This window comes from Dryobates pubescens, chromosome 25 (assembly GCF_014839835.1).
Source record: "Dryobates pubescens isolate bDryPub1 chromosome 25, bDryPub1.pri, whole genome shotgun sequence".
Classification (NCBI taxonomy): domain Eukaryota; kingdom Metazoa; phylum Chordata; class Aves; order Piciformes; family Picidae; genus Dryobates; species Dryobates pubescens.
Window position 1 is genome coordinate 15,105,429 of NC_071636.1, and position 21,251 is coordinate 15,126,679.

General features: G+C 48.8%; 1 protein-coding gene across 1 annotated transcript in view; it reads right to left on the minus strand.

Moving 5' to 3' along the window:
- BCR (BCR activator of RhoGEF and GTPase) overlaps nucleotides 1-21,251 on the minus strand; it is a 95,130-nt gene that overhangs the window by 21,676 nt on the left and 52,203 nt on the right. The window contains exons 3-8 of the mRNA XM_009910974.2: nucleotides 14,379-14,483; nucleotides 13,680-13,865; nucleotides 10,028-10,135; nucleotides 9,080-9,140; nucleotides 8,142-8,194; nucleotides 7,658-7,798 (exon numbers count right to left, since the gene is read on the minus strand). Of these exons, the coding sequence (XP_009909276.1) occupies nucleotides 7,658-7,798; nucleotides 8,142-8,194; nucleotides 9,080-9,140; nucleotides 10,028-10,135; nucleotides 13,680-13,865; nucleotides 14,379-14,483 (654 nt within the window). The remainder of the gene's footprint in view (nucleotides 1-7,657; nucleotides 7,799-8,141; nucleotides 8,195-9,079; nucleotides 9,141-10,027; nucleotides 10,136-13,679; nucleotides 13,866-14,378; nucleotides 14,484-21,251) is intronic.

The window sequence follows — 21,251 nt, forward strand, 5'->3', positions numbered from 1 at the left end:
GAGGTTATTAAATGTCCTCTACTGTAAGCTCTGCTCTCTCTCTCCAGGGACAGCAATAGCCATGTGTCTCCTTTATGATCTGCTTCGGGGTCAGACTTCAGGCGTCTCTCCATCACTCGTTCCTGAGCCCAAATGTAATTTACTGCGAGGCACCGCACAGCTTCCGAGCACCCCGGGGCCCGACTGGCTGGCAGCGTCTCACCCCTCACTCACCAGCAGAGGGCAGCACAGACCAGCTTGTGCAGCAGCCTCCCACCCAGCTGCAAGAGGAGCAAACACCCCCACAGACACCCCCCACTCCCATTCACAACAGCAACTGTCAACATTAACAACTCAATGTCACTGCTACTGCTTATTGCAAGTGCTGTTAACGGATAATTCCTGAACAAACGTGTATCTCACAGACTTCCCAGCAATCTCTTACCAGCCTGTTTAAACAGGGCCACCTGAATATGCCCCCAACCCATGCCCACTTGAGTTCCTTTTCTGTACCATACAAACATGTCCCAAACCTAGGAAAAGGAAAGAAGCTGCACAACCCCAACCCTGTTGCATTTATTTCTGTATTCTAGTCCTGTGGAGCTTTACAACCCCCTAAACAGGAGTCAGAGGTTGGTGGGCAAAAGCATTGCTTTCCTAATTTCCTTATGAGGGCTTCAGAGCTAAAAGACAAAAATGCTGGAGCAGTGGCACTGAGCAGGTGGCTCTGTGCTGTTACCAGTGACCAAGCCATGAGTTTCAAGCCCTGTTCTATGCTCAGCCTTCTGCTCTAATGTCAGGAGCAGCAGGACTCTGGGTGCACACCTGGAACAGATAGCTCCCACTGATGTTCAAAGTCAGGGGCATTCAGCTTTGAGAAAGTTTTCTTCCCACCAATGTGTACAACTGTCAGCACTGCCTGGCTTCAGAGGCAGTGCAAGCAGGAGCCAGCAGCTTCTCCACACAAGTTTGCTAAGGTGCTTTTTCCTGACCAGTGCTGTTTCCCTGCTATTCCAGCTGAGAGGATGCTCCTGTGACACCAAAGAGTGACCCAACACATACCACCCGTGCTTATATAGCAGGGTGTCTGGGGCTGGCAGAGCTCTGCTAACTCTACCCAGTGTTCACCAACACCTCCCACTGCTGCTCACTGCCAGCCTGCTCCCAGCCCATGTTCCAGACACGCCAGTGCCCCTCACTCCAACCTCTCCATCTCTGATCCCCAGGCTGAGAAAGCCAGACAGGAAAACATCCACTTCCCAGAGAGTGCTTGGATGGGCTCTGCAGCAGCATGCAGCAGGAAAGCAGCCAACCTGAGCACGAACTGGGGCTTGACTTTCTCAGGTTATGCCCCATGGGTTTCGTTTGCTGCGTGACTTAACGAGTCCTGAACACATTTACTGCAGAGAGTGTGGGAGTGCAAACCCCCACCCTGCCTCTCCTGCTGCCTGCCACTCTTCCCATCGTGGCTCTGCAGAATGAAAACAAACCATACCAGTCCTAAGCCCAGTAGCACCATGGTAAGGATCACAAGACCGAGAAATGCCCTTGCAGACATAATCCTTGTTTCCACACTCTGGCACCCTAACCTTGTGGATACAGACTGGGAGGCTGCGTTCTCCTGCCTGCAGCTGCACAAGCACCACAGCTAGCTGCTAGAGCACAGAGAGCAGTGTCAGCAGCCCAGCTTACACAAAGGTCCAAGAAACCTGTGAGCAACAGCAGCAAAAGCTGCACCGTTCTCCTAGTGGTGGGAAGCAAGGCTGCTCCCCCAGCAGGCTGTTGCACCATCCCTGGGCAGGAGCCTGTGGAGATCTGGTATCCAGCAGTGATTCAGGCTCGGAAAGGCCTCTGCATATCTTAATGTTTATTTTCAGGTGGGCACAATCCTCCTGGCTTCTCCTCAGTGGTTTTGGAGAGGACGCCTGCCTGCAGCAACACCTCTGCTAATGATGTGCATTTGTGTGCCTCCTGCTCCTGCCTGGCCACACAGCCCAGGCAGGGGACCAGAAACAGCTGGAAAAAGAAAGAACTGAAGGACAGGAGGTGTGTTGTCAGCAGCAAAAACACTCTCCATAGCTGTAAAGAATTTCATTTGGGAACAATAACAAAGCAGGGAAGGGTGTTTTGTGAGCAAGCCAAAGCCCTCCTCTCAGGTTTCTAAATCTGATGCATATTAATTATGCTGCAAATACAGCTCAGCTCCTCCAGGGCAATGAGGAGAGCTGCCTATTGCCAGCTCAACCTCTGCTCACTGCTTGGAGGTGTAAGGATGTTCTTTACAGCTCAGTCATCTTTGCTACCCAGCATGATGCAGCACTGGCCCTTCCCTACCTGGCAGGGACATGGCATGGTCCTGAGCTGGCTTTCTGACCCACTCTGCCAGGCACCAGCAGTGTTGAGCTGAGCCAAGACCCCAGCCCAGCACACTGCTGGGAGTTCACAGCTGAAAAATGACCCCAGGCTAGTTCAGGCAGAAAGTCATCATCTCAGCCAGGGAAGATGTGGCAGAGGCAGGCCAACACGCTCAGCAACATGCTTCTTCACTGGCAATGGAGGGAACAAGAGAGCTGCTGGAGGATTATGAGGAACAACTTCCCAGCTCTAGTGCCACAGGGCCATCATCTAGACCAGAGCATTCTGAAGACAAGTGCACCCTCAAGGGGAGGGGAGGCCTCCCTGAAGCAAGCAGCAGGGGTAAACGGCCACAAAAGCAATCAGGTAGATAAAGAGGAGAGGACAGGAGAACACATTTGTGGATCAAGTCAGGAAGTCTCTCCTCACAGCAGTGTGGAGGTGGTATTAGACCTAACTACCAGCTTCTCCCAGTAAGCAGAGCTGCTGCTGGGGCTGGGCACAACAGGCATGCCCCAGGCTGCCCAGCACCAGCAGAGCAGAGCAGGAGCGCTTCCAGCAAAGGGTCACATCCTTTCTGCCAATGATTCATCTTGCTGGGAGGGTTCAGCAGGTCAGAGGGAGACAATAAAAGGATTTCCCAACTGGCTTACCCGATCCCTGCCAACCCCCACAGTGAGGGAGCACAGGGCACCTTCCCAGACCTCCTGACATGAGTCAACCCACCTACCCCACCCTGGGGGAGCCAGCAGCCTCCTCAGACAGGACTCGTGCTAGTCAGATGCTTGTGCCATTGCAGCTCCACAGGCCTCCTCCAGCAATTTGGGAACCAAAGCTCATTTGGGTCAACTCCTCCCAGCCAGGGCCAGGAACAGCTATTCCTTTGGTGGCCTTCTGTTAAACAAGAGGTCTTTTGGCTCGGTGATCCTACTGTGCCTGGCATACAACAGCCTATGTATGGGAAACCACCTCTTCATTGTGTGTCAAAGCTACTCTGCCTGCTAAGGTTACCCTAGGTACTGCAGTTTTCCTAAAATACAGCAAACAAACATCCAAGAAAACACATCTATGGGATCAGAGCAGAACAGTGACCAAGTGACACCCTCTTTTCCACAGACAGTCCCAAGACTGTCAGTTGCCCAGCACAAGAGCTCAGCTACAGAAGACATTCCAGGAGCATCTGTTCATAATGTATCACCACAGAGTGAATCAGGATCACCTCCAATCCCTCAAACAGGGCCTGGGCTAGCTCTTGTAAAGCTGTACTGATACTGTCCCAAGTCTTCTTTCTAGGCCCTGCTTTCACCTGCTTCTTCCACCCACCTCAGTGCTCTGGACAAAAGAGCTCTCCCTGTGCATTCTTCAGTACTTGGATATCCTCTTTTGATTGCATCCTGCTTTCCTCCTCCTCTTACCACAGTCAGTGAGCATCTCCCCCTCCTCTGTTTCCAATCTCACGACTACCTGCATGCTCATCTATTCATCCCACAGTGTTTTTGTGCTGATTGCATATGATCAATCCTGCTGCTGTCAAGTACTGCTTCACTCCAGGAAGTGTGGCAGAAGACCAGCTTGTCTGAGACAGATTCCAAAGAGTAGGATTTGAAAATGCACCCACCCAGAAGCACAGCTGTACAAAAGGCCATCTCATCACTTGTGTGCTGAGGGAAGAGCTCGGCCAATGTGGTGACAGCAGAGGCCTGCAGCATGTGTGGGTGACAGCCCCAGGAAGGCCTGGCACATGTGTGAGGCAGGAGGAGGGTAGAGGCAGGAGATGGGTATTGGCACATGTCAGTGAGGAAGAGGTGGTTTGGCTTTCTGCAGAGCGTGGGAAGAAAACGATTCCTTGTGTGCGTGCTGGGAGAGCAGCACTGCAGAAAGGGGCTGCTCTGCCTAGGGAGCTCAGCTGGCTGCTCCCTCAGCATCTCAACAGCCTACTTCTTTCCAAAGCTTCCATCACCAGCAGCTCTCTGACTCCAGCTGCAAGACAGAGTGAAGCATCCATGACCATTTTTAATTGCTCTGTTGCCAACATCTGCCCAAGGCCTCCAGCAGCGATAGGCACCAGGCCTCAAGCTGTGCATGGTTGCCTGAGCCTAGGCTTAGCTCCCAGCTTTTCAAAGGCTTTAGTCTGCATTTCTGCTCCTTTGCAAGTGTCCTCTGTCCTACTCCCTCCTCATCACACTTGGTCTCCACCAAGTTAAACAGGAGCCTAAGGCAATGACACCGAGTCCCCTGACTGCAATTTAAAATCCCATTCAGGAGCACAGTAGAGTTGCTTGCCAAGCAGCCTCCTCTCTCCAGGGTGAAAGGATGTACAGTAGCGTAATCTGATCCACCATCTGATCCAATGGGCTTGATCCCAAGGAGCTGCCTGTCAGCCCCTCCTGTCTGAACTGGTGCTGGTGAGGCCAGACACTTAACAGCCAGTGGAGCAACCCAAAGATCAAAACGGCTTTAAGGCAGCTCCACCCCTCCATGCCATGTTGGGCTCATCACATGACATTAACACTTCAGAAAGGATGAGATCCAATGGCCAGGGCCAAGGCAGAAATGGCCACCACTAAGGCTGGTCTGAACCATCCCAAAACAACATCCTGAGCAGAGTTGCCTAGCTGGGGTTGGTATCTCCTGGCTCCTTCATATGGCAGCCCTCAGCAAACCACAAAGCAAAGAATACTACAGCCAAACCATGTGTGTGCAGGTTTAACCCACCAGTGACACCTTCCTGGCTAAAGCCTGTCCCTCTGGTGAAGGGTTTTACTCTCTTTGTTCCCAACCCCTTGCACTACAAAAAAAAAAAATCAAATTAAACCAGATCCACACATCACAGAAAACTTTCATTTAAATGCATAAGGCTAGAGCTAAAAAAAAAACCCTAAAAGCCCACTGAGCCAAGCAGAACCAGGGGGCTGGTGCGTAGGAAGGACACCTGCAACGATACAAGGGGACAGCAGGCAGGTCAGACTGAGGGGACACTCCCAGAACAGAGAATCTCCTCCTGCAGAAGGGAGGAAGGCTGTGCTGAGGAGCCTGCACTCTCTCCTGACCTGTACTTCTCTGCTCAGCAGCCTGTCACTAGGGAGATTAACAACCGGCTGCTTTCCCCAGTTCAAAGCAATCCTGGAAAAAAAGAGCTGGAGCGAGAGGCTGGCAGAGGAGATTTGACTCCTCCCTATGACACACTCAAAGGGAAAGAATATTCCACATAAAAGGCAAGGACTTGGAAAAAAAGATAACCGAGATCAGCACCTAAGCAGTCCATGAGGGGAAAGGGCTGTTTTCCCTCCTTCCTTTCCACCAAGGAAATTTCAATGGGAGGAAGGCAAATAATGAAAAAAAGCCATCAAAGCAAGCTGGTGATTCATTAAAATAAAAAATGCATTATGCATTGGGAGCAGTCAATTAGGAGAGGCAAACTCCACACTGTCCTGTCACCCTGGGGGAAGCACAAGCAAGATGAGTGGGAGGAAAGGATAAGCAGAAAAGGAAAGATTTACAGGCATAAACAAAACCCAGCTACGACCCCAAGCTGAGCAGCCACTGCTAACCCACACAGAGGAGCTGGGAGCAGCCTTGTGTCTCTGGATTACTATGCAGAGTGACGATACCTATTCTCCAGACAGAGTGGTGGCAACTGCAGCATCACCACTTTGAAAGAAGTGAGATCTTGGTGTCAAATGGCTAACAAAATTATTCACCACCAGAGTTCCAGAGTGGAATGCAAACTCTGTGAAGCATTAGAAGCAAGTCCTTCTCTTCCCTGGGCTCGGTGCAAGCTGTGTGCAATGAGAGAGAGCACAAAGGGTTCAGTCCCCTTCAGCACACACACAGCCTTTTCCTTGGGTGAGCCCTCTTCTTTCCCTCTCCACATCATACACAGAGTCACTGGAGGATCAGTGAGAGCCCAATCCTGACAAGCCTCCCCTTCCTGCTTTCTGAGATCTGACAAATGCACCACTCCAAAAAGAGATCATCAGGATTATCCCCCGAGCCTGCCCCTCTGCCTGGGCTCTGGCACCTCATTAGGATTCTGCATGACACTTTTCAAAGCCTGAATCCCTCATTGAGATGCTGACAGACAGCCAGAGAACACCAAATGCTCCCTCCCCTGTGTAGGGGCATCCTAGCCTGTGATTTCTGCAGCACCTCAATCAGCATCCCCCATAACAAGGCCAGCTACTATCACCGAGGCCCTGCTGACTGATGGCTGAGCCTCTTCCTCAGCCTCCAGTTGCTCAGCCCCTCCTTTTCTCAGCTGCAGACTTCCTCAGTTGACAAAATGAGACAATGAGCAAGACTTGCAGGACAAAGTGCATCGAATTCCCAGTACTGCAGCTTCCAGCAAATCTTTGTCAGCTGCAAATCAGTTTAACAGCTAAAAGCAAGCACATTTAGCTGGCAGAATTTGGGAACACCTCAGGAAGGTTCCTGGTATCTTAACAGTCTCCTGGGCTTTGCAAGAGAGGTTTTTGCACAGGGTAATTTGGGACATTTTTGATCAGTCAGTATCTCTGGCATGCTGCCACAATTGCTCTTATGCATACACTGTCTGAGCTGCACCTCTCTTTTCTCCAATCTCCTACATCCTTCTCCCTCTTAATACTTCTGTCAGTCCTGGCTTTTCCTCATCAGGAAGGAAGGAATTGCTTTCTAATGAAACTAGGAGGCAGATAAATCGAGCCCACTGAGGCATGCAGGACTTCATCACTGAGTAGCTCCATGCCCTCCTGGTATGCAGATAAAGGAACTGGACATCTTGGATCTTTCTGGGTTTAGTCCAGCTCCTAGCAGAGCTGAGAAGAGTTCTATTACACCCATAGGAGTCAAGCACTTCCTTTCACTTCCCCAAACCATTCCATTTGTTTTGCTTCATAGTCCCATTTACATCATTCTTCTTTAGAAATGAGGATGCAAAATGTGAGTTTTAAGGCAAGGGTGAAGGTTCTGGAAAACAACTGTTCCTAATCTTTTATGAATTCTGATCTTGCCTCAGCTTTTTCTCCTCCCAGGCTTCCTGTTTGGTTTCAGTGTGTGGGTAAAATACAAATCCATTTAGTGCATAGCATAGAAATTGTGTGTTACAAATGATTCAACACTGTTAAGGACAACACTCTGAGCACACTTTTTCTCTGGGCTTCCAAACTGTTTTCTGAGCAGAAATCAGAGGGAGCTGTTCCACATCCTTTTGAGAGCAAGGACACTGCATAAACTGTTTCTTAGCAACAAAGGAATTAATAGCACAAATTCCTAGTCTGCTCTGCAGAAAAGGGCACAACCAGCATTTAGAAACAGAGAAAATAAGGAGAACAGGAAGCCTGACCTCCCCCTTCTTCACAGTCATGGACTGCCGGCGAGGAGTGATCTCTTCATTGATGCTGGAGAGGAAGTTCTGAGAGATCCGCAGAGCATCCTGCAGGAGTGGGTGATCAGGGTGGCTCACTGGAGTGTGCTTGAGCAAATCCTGACATCAGGAACACAAAGAACAGAACCATGAGCAGCACTGGAAAGCAGAAGGGTCTAAGAGCTCCTAACTAGAGCTGTAGGACAAGGCGCTCCAGCTTCTCTGTACAGATTAGAGCAAGGCTGTTATCTCCACAGGAAGAGATCTCTGCACTTCTTGGTAACACCACTGAAGAGGAGGCAGAGTCCTCCCTATGGATTCCCTCCCCTTAGTGTAAAGTTAAGAGGCTCCTATGCAGCATACCAGGTTTATTTTTGCAATCTTGCAGCTCCATGGATGATTTGAAGGGTGAAGAAAACAGGATAGAAGCCTAAAATTTGCAAAGTACCCTTCAGATACTTACATGCAGGACAAGAGTGCTGCGAGTCACTCGATCCACCGGCTTGTACAGCAGAGCTGTGGAGAAAGAGCAGCAGGAGGATAAGGAAGAGGCAGCTAAATACAGCCCCTGCAGAGCAACCTGTCCCTTGCAACTGAGTGTGTAGGCACAGCTTTGGCAACCAAAGAACTCCTGGCAAATCTCCTTCTCTTAAGCTCACGTGCTGCACAGCCAGCAGCACACACATGGACACACACAAAGAAAGCAAACATGCTCCACAGCAAACAGATGCCCACTTGTGAGCACACCTTGCCAGCCAAGGGACAAGGAGCACACAAGGTGGAACAGAACAATGGCACACAGCATGGCATGCTTCCAAACATGCCCTGCCAAACTGCCTGCTCCCACAGCTCAGACTCAGGCCTTGCTTGTTTAAAGTTTTCAAGGAGGACCCTGCAAGGCTGGCAGTGCATCCCTCTCTTCTAGAGCTCAGCATAACACATAGAGTGCTTCCAAATACTGATAACAAGCCAAAACAAGAAGGGGATTGGGTTTTTATATTAGTGAACATGGAAGCTTCTTATGACACAGGTTGTCTTCTACTGATGTGCCTAGAGACAAGCACCATGGAACTTTGGTTACGGAAATTGGAACCGGGCTCTCTAGATCCTACCATATAACAATAACTACTGGGATTGCAGGTAGCAGATGTTCTCTCAAGCACAGCAGCGCTTTGGTTGGGGTGATGAGTTTTAAGCTGGACAGGGGGCTTCCCCATGCATGTGTGCAGCTTAGTATGCACAAGCTCTGCTCCTCAGCAAAAGGGAACTGACTTCCCAGGTAGAGCCAGAAGAGTCCACAACCTTCCAGCATTAAAAAAGGCTAAACAAGAGAGTGGAGGTTTGGCAACAGCCTCCACACAATCCTAACAAACCACAGTCTCCTCTGCATGGGTCACTCACTTTCCAAGGAATTTTTCGTCGTCTGATCTTTAGATTCCTTTGTGCTTCTAGCCTTTAGATTCTAAAAGAAAAAGAAAACCCACGTAGCAGATGGTCAATCACCTTGAAACATCACATGGCAATGTTAGAGCCTCTCTGCCCCTCCAAGGGTGCGAGTGGAGGACAGCCCTAGCACAGTTCAAGTCATGAAGGGAAAAATGTTTTTTCCTCCTTGGAAACAGTTCTTTATCATAAAAATCCAAAGGAATATGCAATATTAAAGGTATTTGAGAGCTGTTACAGAGCAATGAACACCCTTGGTATTGTTCAGCACAGATTATTTATCTGCTTGTTTCTAAAGACATGCATATGAAGTTCACATTTTCTTGGCAACTGAGTTCTTCAAGATGTAATCACCAGAGTACAAAGAGTCAATGAGCCCATGGCACTGCAGGCAACACTGGTGGCCTGGGAACCCTGAAAACAAGGATTCACAAAGCTTTGACTCAAGGTACTCCTCTTAAAGAAGAGAAATCAGAGCAGCCTAGTGAATAATATTGCAGCTGACACACTTGCCTTTTCAAACAGAGCCATCTTCTCCTTTCCACACCAGTGAAGCCTGCAATTTCCCCTACTGCCATAATGCAGGCCATTAAGGATGGCTTTTACACCCCAGCCAGCATCATCATTAGCAAGAGAATGAGCTGAGAAACTCAGATACAGCTTTCCCTTCCGGGAATGCATGAAGGGGGCACAGAGCACCGCCAGGGTGGGGCAGCACGGAGCGACTGCCAGGGTGATAATCTCTACTAGCCTCAAGTATGAACTGCTGTCAGAACACGAGCAGAAGCAGCTCACAACTCCTGCAGAAGTCAGGGCTGCAGTGATACTTCAGGAATAGAGAGGAGTGCCATGGCAGGGCATTAGTCAGATGCAGACAGCTCGTGTGTCTGAATAACATGACATTACCTCTGAGATCTCAGCAAACTGAGCGTTGGCTTGGCAGCATTTCTCTGCTGTCTCCATGGCAACTTCATAGTTATCCACAAAGGCCCGGTACACTCCCAGCTGGCTGGCCTGCAGGAAGCAAAACAAAACACAATGAAGGCTGGGGAAGAAGACAGTTTGGGATGGCCAGCCTCGGGATCAAATGATCAGATCATGTTTCTTCACAGCAGAGAATTGCAGGGAACAGTGAGCAGGCCCTGATAGCTTGGCTTAAGCTCCACCCGTGCCCCCCATCCACCCAGTTCCATCTATGCCGAACTAGCTCACTTGTGAAGGATGTGGAAGCCTGCAAGAATGACACATCCTCATTGCTGTCATCTATTTTTCCCTTCTGAACTGCCAGATAAGTATCTATTAACATTTTAGCTCACTGATGTAACTGGAGCTGCTGGCTGTTTCCCACAAAATATGAATCAGGCAGGCATGATTCAGGCCAACAGCACAAATGTGACCCCAGGAAGCTACTTGTTGGCATTCGCATGATGGAGCCACCAAACCAAACCCAGATATCAACCCCTATCTGCACTGGTGAATATCAGCAGCAGAGTGCTGAAAATACAGAAAAGAGATCCAGAGCACAATCTGCTTGGAAGGCAGTGACTGCAGCACCAGGCAACAGAACAAGGCAATTTTATGCAGCAGGAGGAGTATGAAATGGGTCCAGAAGAAGATGGAGCAGGCCTCAGAGTGCAGTGACAAGCCGTTACCACCACTGCTCTTAGCACTGATCTTGTTTGCTGACTTCAGAATGGCAACCACATTTGTGCCAGAGAACGTAAGATCCAGCCTGGGGAATCCCTGGGTAGCTTCCCAGTTTGTCTGAATTGCAGAGCTGGGTTGGTGTTGCAGAGCTGCTCAGGCTATGCTTGTAAACATCTCAGCAGCCTAAGCATGCTTGCAAAGTGCGTGGCCAGCAGTGAGCCAACAGGTGGAGTGCTGGGAAAGGCTCCATCAAGCAGAAGTTTGTTACCAAGGAGCCTCCTCTCATCTTATAATTTCTGCAGCTGCCCTGGACACTTCTGCCTGAGATCTGCAAGGCAGAGCAGGTAACTTTCCCACAGACAGGGCTCTATTCCTCCCCTGCTCTCTCACAACCAATTGTGTTCCCCGTTCTCTATGGAGCTCCGTGCAAGAGATGCTGGACAAGGAAAAGCCCCTCTCAGGAAAGCATTCCCTGTACAGATGTCTTTAAAGGACAGTGAGCTGTTTCCTAGGGCAGTTTTTACTGAAAAATGAGGAATCTATTTCAAGCCTCATACAAAATCCCATGGTAAGGACTGAAGCAAACTGTGTTCACTCACACCAAGGATGACCTGGTCCCAGGAGTTTGCCAGAGGGGCACCATCCTGTGAGGAAGCTGCTGTCAGGATTACTGATCACTGCAGGGCTCATGACATTTGGGTGCAGATGATGCCAGCTAACATGGCAGAGTTTTACAGTTTTCCCATTCCTGTGTGGCTCTTTCATTTCCTGTTACTCCTGAACAGTCTTTCATTTCGCTCCTCTAAACACGCCACTGTGAAAACATCTTGTTTCAGGAAGAACCTGAGCTTCCAATCCAAGCAATAATGTCCTCACACAGCTCTCAAGCTGGTGTGAATTTTCTCTCTTTCAATTAATCTGAACACACTAAAACCGAAACAAACTTTGGTAAAAAGAACTGGCTTTTGGCTCATTAATTTATTTTTAATTCCTGAAATCTATCAGTGACAACATTTGCTAAACATTTCTGCATTTCTACAAGCAGCTCTGAAGTGTTTCCTTTCCACTTATGAAAAATACCTACAAAATACTCCCCCAAAATGAGAAGCATATTTCACTCCCATATGCCTGCCACCTTTTGTTCTCTTTTCCTTAAGTTTCAACAGGAACAAGGTGCACTAACAGTCACTGGTGGTCATACTTTGTGCCAGACCACATGAAATTCTAAAACTACCTTTAACTTCATTCCACAGTGCTTTGTTCTGTGTGACATTAAAGAAGATTAATGTCCCCAGGGATCTCAGAATAGTGACAGAGACTCCAGTGGTCATCATCAGATTGCGTGACAGACCCACAAGTAAACAGAGCCTGCTCCAAAGGTTTGATGTACAACCAGTAGAGATGTCTTGCAATGCCTGATGTTCTGGCTGTCTCTCCCATTTAGCTGCTTCCCACTGCCTGCCAACAATTATTAGCTCTATGTCATCCAGAGAGCTCACAATTCCCGCTGATACTGGAGCAAAGCACCAGCCACTGAAACTGCTGAGCTAGCTCCAAAGCCTCCTGCTCTGGGGCAATTTGCTCCTTTGCATCCAATACTAATGCAGCACAATCAACAATTCTGTCACAAATGCAGGAAAACCAAGGGAACGTAAAAAACAGAGTGCAGGAAGGACTTCACTCCTGCACCTGTGATCACCATCAGCAAGAAATGGTCTTAAGCAAAGGTCTGAGTAGCTGTGCAGTGAGTCAAGGTTGGCTTGACAGCCAGCAGTGGTACAGAGTACATTTAGATCCTCTTCTGTCAGTGCTATCTTCACTGCTGCACTACACTTCCATAGCAGTTGGTAAGGCTTCAGCAGCCTTCTGTAGCTTTGCTTCGACAACCAGCAGCAGGTGGTTTTGTCTTCTTAAACCAGTTGCTCCAGTTGCATACCAGGAACTACTCACCAAGGCACCAGCTTGGCCCCTCCTGGTTAAAACACGCTCACAGTCAAAAGCTGATTCCCATATTTTGATCTTGAGCTGCTGGCATGCATGGAAAACATCATCTTCCAGGCCCATCTCTCCCTGATCCACAGGGGATAGGGCTGGTGCTGGACTACACAGCTGCTAACAATCGAGTGACCCTGGTAAAGCACACTCCTCATCCAATAAACCCCTCAGTGGAATGTCACTCCTACCCTGAGAATCAAAGGCACCTCAGGAATGCAGAGATTCTTTTCTAAAAAGGAAAAAACAGCTCCTTTAATCCTTTGCTCCCTGCACATGCTAGGGGAGAGGCTAAAGGGGCCAAAGGAATCTCCTAGAATGCAAACAATTTGTCATCTGGCTCAGAAACTCAGCAATTTTCATTCAGCCTCAGGAATATGCTGTGTATGTCTTTGCTGTGTCCTGCACTCAGGGAATTTTGTTGAGCCTGCTTGGAGGATTCTCAGCAGCAAGTTGACTGCATCAGCAGAGCAGCAAGGGGAATATCAAGGCCAGATGGTGGCAGAAGAGCAGAGCCAAAGGTGATGACCATAAACCAGAAAATCAGCCCAAGACAGAGCAAAGCACCACAGAGAAGGAAGTGTGTGTGAGGGAGATGAGTAGCACCACTCAGCTGTTGTGTTCAAAAGTGTGCTGATGAATGCTGCACTCTCCCACCTTCCTCTAAAGCAGATGGATTGACAGCACTGCAACGCCCTGGAGATTCAGCACCTCTGTGAAGCTGTGTCTGTATTAGCAGCATGGCTTGCTGCAGTCTCTAATTAAAGCCACTTCTGCTGGAGGTCCTTCTCTGCAGTGGCAGTGTCACTCATCTCCTCTAACCCACTGTAGGCTTTCATCCCTTCAGCCTCTGCAGCAGTATCCCAGGGGGATCCCACCAGCAGCTGTGAGACAAACAAGAGGTAACAAACTGACTCACCAGCTTTTGGAAGAGGTCCCCTACACGTTGCTGGTGACTCCACTGCTGCACTCGGGGAAAGAGCCCATCATAGAATTCTTTGTGGATCTCATAGAGCTCAGGCACTTTGAAGAATATTGTCTCAATCTGCTGACTAGTCAGCACAGGCTGAGAGGTGGTGGCAGCTGCTTTCAAAGGCTTCATAGGCTGAAATCAGTAAAGGAGGAAATCAGGCTCATGCAAACCAAGTACATTCACCCTTGCCACACTACAACCCATCCCTCCAGAGAACTGTTTTCCATCCTGTTAATAAGAGATATTTGCATTCACACAGCTCCTGAAAGCTAGACACTAATAAGTTTTCTGGTGGGGATCTGCCACCTTTGGTAGGTGGATTTTCCCAGGACATTAATTGTGCAATTAAAATCCCTTTGCACTCTCTTCCCTTAATCTCTGTCCAACTGTACAGCAATGTGTCTAATAAGCAGCACAGGATACTGAAAGACAGGGCTACTGGATGCTGCCACACTACTAACTCCCTGGGTGTGCCATATCCAGTCCTTTCTTTAAGCCTCTTTCTCTGCTGGAGGAGTAAACAGGTATCTTTATACCCAGCAACTTATAACCTGTGGTGTGTGAGGTTCTGGGAAACTTTGGATGGAGGCAGAAGTGAAAACACAAGTACCAGTCTTTGAAATGGTATCTGCTACCAGCACTTACCAGCAGCAGAGCCTCCAGGTGGCTCAGGTATGTTTCTTCACTGGCCAGGATTCCTGACAGGACCCATTTTCTCATCTCCAGGCCTTTCTCCAGGTCTGGCTCACTCTACAGGAGGGTGGGGAGAGAGAAAAAAACCAAGTCTGAGGATGGAGAGTAAAAGATATCATTCAGCTGAACAGAGCATACTTGGGCTTTCTGGGTTACTTTCAGACCAAAAAATCCCCAAATAATCAAAAACCCCACTTGTGCTCATTATCTTGTTTCTAGAAACACACAGACATAAAGCATTAAATGAATTCTTGTTTACCAGCAACCAGCTTTAGTCAAGTCAGCCACATTTGGTGCCTCGATGACACGGCCAGGCCTCTTCACAAAATTCAAAACACAGAACTTAAAAATTCTGAATTTCTCCTCCTAGACAAATCTTAGGGACCCTTGGTCATGTGCAATTCCCTCCCTCCTCCCACAAGGGTTCTCCATGATGTTACTCTAAAGCATTGTTTCTCTGTATAGACAGGACCCTTTGCCCTTCACCCGCACAGGGGTGTGTGGTACCCAGTGGTCACCGCCTGGCACTGCTGCTCCAGCTGCTCTTTCTCCCCCTCTCTACTGCTCACTAAGTTATTTTGCAGTGCCATCTTGCACAATGTCTATTTTTAGTTAGAAGATGGAATAATCAGCACTGCTGGGAATGCACATGCTGATTTTCTTATTGTGATTTCACAAAGGAGTTCTCAGCCAAAACAATTAGAGAGGAAAACAAACAAATAAATAAATAAATTCCTGGGCCAGTGTACACATCAAGGGGAGTCAGACATCAAGTATTAGGAGAGGCAGGAATCCCCTCCCTGCTGAGTGCTTCCTCTCAAAATGATGACCTGAAAAATATTTAACCTGATTAAGTGGAACTGAGTATTTCCAGAAACTCTGACAAAGTGTGGCCAAATAATGGCAGTTATCACTAATGAGACACCCTCCTTTCAGAGAGCCTTACTTCCCTTTCTTTCTATTTCACTCCTTCACAGAAATGGCTTTTCACAATTCTTACAACCTTTCTGTTTTGTTAAATGTCTCCAAGAATAGTCAGAGGATACTTTTCCACAGCTTTGAGTAGGCTGGTTGGGGCTCCATCCTACTCAGTCACCAAGGGAATCTTCAGCTATTGATTTCAGCAGCAGGAAGATCAGGAAACACAGCAGCATGCTCCCTTCTCTTGACTGAACATAAAGCCCTATAGCTGATCGACAAAGCCCCATTTAGTTCAGGTCCTGCAGATCTCTCAGTGAGGTTTATTAAGGACAGAAGGTGGCTATAGGTAAGCTCACAGTGATTGTCCCACTCAGAGTGTGACGCTGAGCCCACGCACCACACAAAGAGGGAAACTGATCTTCACGCTCCCAGATATTTCTGGACTCAGCTTCATCCATAGCACTCTGTGCTGGGTTAGGAACTGGCTGGAGGGCCATGCCCAGAGAGTGGTGGTGAATGGTGCCACATCCAGCTGGAAGCCAGTCACTAGTGGTGTCCCCCAGGGATCAGTTCTGCACCCCATCCTGTTCAATGTCTTTATTGATGATCTGGATGAGGGGATTGAGTCCATCATCAGTAAATTTGCAGATGACACCAAGTTGGGAGCACATGTTGATCTGCTGGAGGGTAGAAGGGCTCTGCAGAGGGACCTCAATAGGCTGGACAGTCCAGCATGATGGCATTCAACAAGTCCAAGTGCCAGGTGCTGCACTTTGGTCACAACAACCCCATGCAGTGCTACAGACTGGGGTCAGGGTGGCTGGAGAGCAGCCAAACAGAAAGGGACCTAGGGGTACTGATTGACAGCTGGCTGAACATGAGCCAGCAGTGTGCCCACTGGTAGTCAAGAAGGCCAATGGCATCCTGGCCTGCATCAAGAATAGTGTGGCCAGCAGGAGCAGGGAAATCATTGTGCCCCTGTACTCAGCACTGGTTAGGCCACACCTTGAGTACTGTGTCCAGTGCTGGGCCCCTCAATTTAAGAAGGACATTGAGACTCTTGAATGTGTCCAGAGAAGGGCAACGAGGCTGGGGAGAGGCCTCAAGCATAAGCCCTACAAAGAGAGGCTGAGGGAGCTGGGATTGTTTAGCCTGGAGAAGAGATGGCTCAGGGGAGACCTTATTGCTGTCTACAACTACCTGAAGGGAGATTGTAGCCAGGTTGGTCTCTTCTCCCAAGCAACCAGCACCAGAACAAGAGGACACAGTCTCAAGCTGCACCAGGGGAAGTTTAGGCTTGAGGTGAGGAGAAAGTTCTTCACAGAGAGAGTTGTTAGCCATTGGAATGTGCTGCCCAGGGAGGTGGTGGAGTCACCATCCCTGGAGGGGTTCAAGAGGGGATTGGACGTGGCACTTGATGCCATGGTTTAGTAGTCATGAGGTCTTGGATGACAGGTTGGACTTGATGATCTTTGAGGTCTTTTCCAACCTTATTGATTCTATGGTAAACATCCTGATTTTTGAACACTTCCAGTAAATTGCACATGTTATTTTCTAGGCTAAGAGATCTCGCTGCAAATACTGTGTTTTCAAAAAAAAAAAAAAAAAAAAGATAAGAAAAAAAGTAGTGCTGTGTCAAACACCACAGTCACCTGCTGCATTAAAGTGTCAGACAGAAACTGTGCCAAGGAAACGGGTAAGATTTACACTCCCCTCAGGTACTACATGGGAAAAAGAGCTTGTCTTCACCTCCCCCCTTCAGAGAGGCTCAGTAACAACCACAGTGCCTTTTAAAAATCCTTGCAGGGTAGCTCAGAGACGCCAGGAATCTGTAATTCAGCAGCTGTGTTCAGAAGATTTTAGAACACCACCAGCATCAAACTACCTGGTGACGTGAATGCTGCAACCGATGCTGCGCATCTCTGCGGCACACACAGGTGTGCGCCTGCCTGCCGCGGCTCAGACAGCAATGTGCACCAAGGCTGTGACCGTTCCTCAGGGTTTTTGTACCACCAGCAGCCTGGGTGTCCACCTTGTGCACCACCTTGTAAGGCACAATACAGAGATGTAACCAAGAGAGACAGCCCCGAGATGTTTCACAAAGACTGCCTTCATCCAAAGAAGCAGGGATGCAGCAGCCCTGCTGCAAGAACACCACACCACTTCCTGCTTTCCAAAGATTTCTTACCACACTTCAAACATAAAAATGCAGCTTCACAAAGAAGCATTGAGAAAAACTAACAGTGCTCCAAAGTGCCCACTGCTGGGGCTGAGGTAACTGCTCAATATTGACACAGCGCTATAATGCTCTTTAGCAGGTTCTCTTGGAGGAGGTGAGGATCTGAAAACCAGCTGGGTATGTTTGTAACATCTGTAAAGAGCAGCACACAATGGCAAGTTATTGAAATGATTCAAACTTCCCCATCACCACAGTGGCACAACAGTTTTCCTCTTCACAAATAAAAGCTTTAACTTAGAAGCCAGTTCTTGCTGGGCACCATCAGCTGACAGAGACAGCATTTTCTGCCTGAATGTTAATTTCCTCTCTTTAAAAGAGATGTGCTTTCAGAGAGACAAACATCTCCCAGGACACACTGGAGGCCTTCCTTCCTGGGCAGTACCACAAGGTCACTTTGCAAAGCCTAAAGCATTGTCCTAAACCTTTTTGAACAGGAGCATTTTCCAAGTGCAGTGCTTGCAGAACTCTAGCCTCAGATGCAGCCAGCCAGGGCAGGGCCTGGTTGCTTCAAGCTACACTGCAGCAATTGCTGAAGAACCCTCAGGGGAGTTTATCCAACGACCATACAGAATATGACAAGGTTTCCAATGCTGCACCTCAGATTTACACAGAGTTGCCTCATATGTGTAAAGATGATCTCCTGCTGCTCCTGCTGTGTCAGGGATCAATAGGACACCGTAGTTCCACTGTCTGCATTGTGCTGCCACTCTGCATCTCCTCCTAAGAGCCAGAGCCCTGACAAGTGTCCTGCTGAGGGAAACCTTTGCTAACAATGGCATCTAGGGAAGCACTGAGCAGCACCTCTTGCAGCAAGAGAAACATCTGGAAAACAGCCCCTGTAATGCTGAGAGCCTCAGATTGCTTTTAAAGTCACACTTGTTCTAATACATACTCCAGGACTGAGAAATTCACTGGGAGCTGGTGCCAAGGTCAGGAAGAAGGGGAGCAAGTTATTCTTTAGCAGTACAACATTCCTCACTTCCAGCAGGGGAACAGGCTCAGCTGCTCACCCCAAACAGGGCAGAGCAATTAGCAGGCAGTGATACTGCCAGGCCATCCCTCCACTGTCCCCTTACAGCACGCCAAGAAGGGATGCACACAGTGCCAAGGGCATTTTCTGCTTCGCCCATATCTGACAAAGAAGGGAAACAAAGAGCAACACTGTGACCACAACAGCCCCACTGACAGGCAGAAGGGCATTTAGAGAGGGAACATCCTGGGAATAAGTATTGAGCTCCCCACCAGTGCAGGGAGATCTGCCAAGGCTGAGGACTCCTTTCCCCTACCCTGGGAAAAAGGAAGCAGTGAGAAATCTTTGAGCTGGATGTGGCAAGGGGAGGAGCTGGTACCACATCTACCAGACCACACCAGTTAGGGCAAAATACACCTATTACCCAAAGTGCAGATGGGCTGTTCCAGCAGGATGTGGGAGCTGCCTGGATTGGCAAAGTAAGCACTCAGCAGGGAGTGCCAGGTGGTCAGCAGTCCATCCCCTGCTTCCTACCCAGCTTGGTTAGCCCACTTTTTGCTTGTATAAGTCAGACCAGTATTTCATGTTCTGACTCCGTCCATACCCCCTTAATGCCAGCATCCATTTCTCCCCTTTCTCCATTGCCCTTCTATCTTTTGGATCCCTCTCTGCCCACACGTTTCAGAATAAATCTGTTTTACAAGACTATCACAGGACAGCAGCCAGAGCATTCCTGTCCGTCTGCCATGAGGACCCAACATCTAGCCAGTGGTGAGGAAGCAAGAAATCAGTGTTCTGCTTGCAGTCCTCATGAAATACATTTTGTAAGAAAAACAAACAAACAGAATGATGGAAAGCAGCAGAAAGGAAGTTTCACGGGTGTCCCATGCCTATAAGGTTCTGGTTTTTCTCTTTTCAACTGGGTGGTGCTTCTTGCTATTCCAAAGACTTAAACCCCAAACGACTGAGTCACAGGCATAAGGGCAGTCCTGGGAGCTAACCCAAGGCCAGCCGGAGTGGCGCGAGGCTGTGGAGATGCCAGGGAGTGCATCCGCTGGCCCCGAGCCACAGCGGCTCTGAGTGTTTACAGCTCATCAGCCCCAGCACTCCAGTTTGCTAACCAGGCTGGCAATGCACCTTGGAGTCAATTACTGCAAGCTTGAGATTCAGCAGCTCCAAGGATTAGACAGACTCGTCCCTTCCTGGCTCTGTTCAGAGAACTGGGGCTCTCTGGTTGTTGTTGCAATTAACAGCAGTAATTGTTTTCTTGCACGTTACACAAACACAGATTAAGAACCCAGGAACCACACATGTAAGGTTTTTGCAAAGTGGCTGCTGCCAACACAGCTCTGAAAGGAGAATCAGTGATTCCAAGTGGGCGTATGAAAGGCACTTCAACTCTCAGCCCTTCCTCTGGTACAGTGTGTTCAGATGGTGTGCAGTGAATGTGCTCAGAGCAGAGGTTTCTCATAAGGACAGCTCAGAATTGCATAGAGGAGCTGACAGCCTATGGCAAACCACTTATTTCCATTTTCCAAGGGTAAATATCTTTGAAAGTTCTGCTAAACAGGCTGGAGGTGTCTCATTGTCTTGGATGGTATTAAACAGGGCAAATTCTCTAACCAAGCCAATCGTGCTCTGTGCATGGAGGGGAAGGAGCAGGAGAGGAGCCAGCATTATTTATAACATCAGTACTGGTGTGCCAGCTCTCCTCAGGAAGGGCTGTACAGCCAGGCAGAGCCCTTAAGGAGCAAAGATCTGGAGAGCAAAAAGGAAAAGTTGCATCTGTTGGGGGTGGTGAGGGGAAAATGACAGTCAAACAACCCAAACCAAATACTGAGGCAACAGAGGGAGAAGGATTTGGAAGTGCTGGAGATGGAAGGACAAGCTAGCAATGCACTACCAAGCAGAGAAGTAATCCCGTGTACTGCTGCAGCTTCAGAGGGCAGCAGCTTTGGACTCCCTTGGGACCAAGCTAGGAAAAAAATCCACAACCTGCTCTGCCACAGCCCTACTTTCCACATAGCTGGCAGACACTGAGAACAAAAGAATCTGGTCTGAGGACCACCAACGTCTGCCAATGCTGCACCACCCATGGGCTGTGCAGTGGAAAAGGACAGAGAAATTCTGTCCAAGTAAAGGCCAATTTCCCCTGCAACAGAACAGAAAGTAGGAGCTGGCTGCTCAGCTTTCGCACTCCCTGGGTGTGATAGATAAAACAATTGGAGAGATCTATTTTGGGAAAAAAACTCATCTAAACTCTAGAAAAGTGACTCCCCTCATTTCCTGGTGGGGTGCAACCAGCTTTGCATTCCCACTGGCTGCCCTGCACCCACCTCCAGAGCCCCACACCCTCAGATCCAAGTCTTTGAGCCTGGCTTTGCTGGTGAGATGTTGAAAGGCCTTTCTTATTTCTCCTCTTCCCATCACTGTCATCTCTCCCCACGTGAACAGCAGCAATGGGAGCATGATGACTGACATTTCCCATCCTGTCTTATTAGCCTCCAGGCTGCAAGCCACCCACTCCAACACTCTTTGGCAATAACTCTTCTCTAGTGAAGGGGGCCAGTCACTAACTTCCCAGATGTCTCAATGCTCTCCTGTGTCCCAGGAATGCTGTAGTAAGCTAACTCTATCCAGGTATCTCCTCTATTTCTCTTCCCAGCTGAGGGGGAAGTCAAACACATTTTCTGGG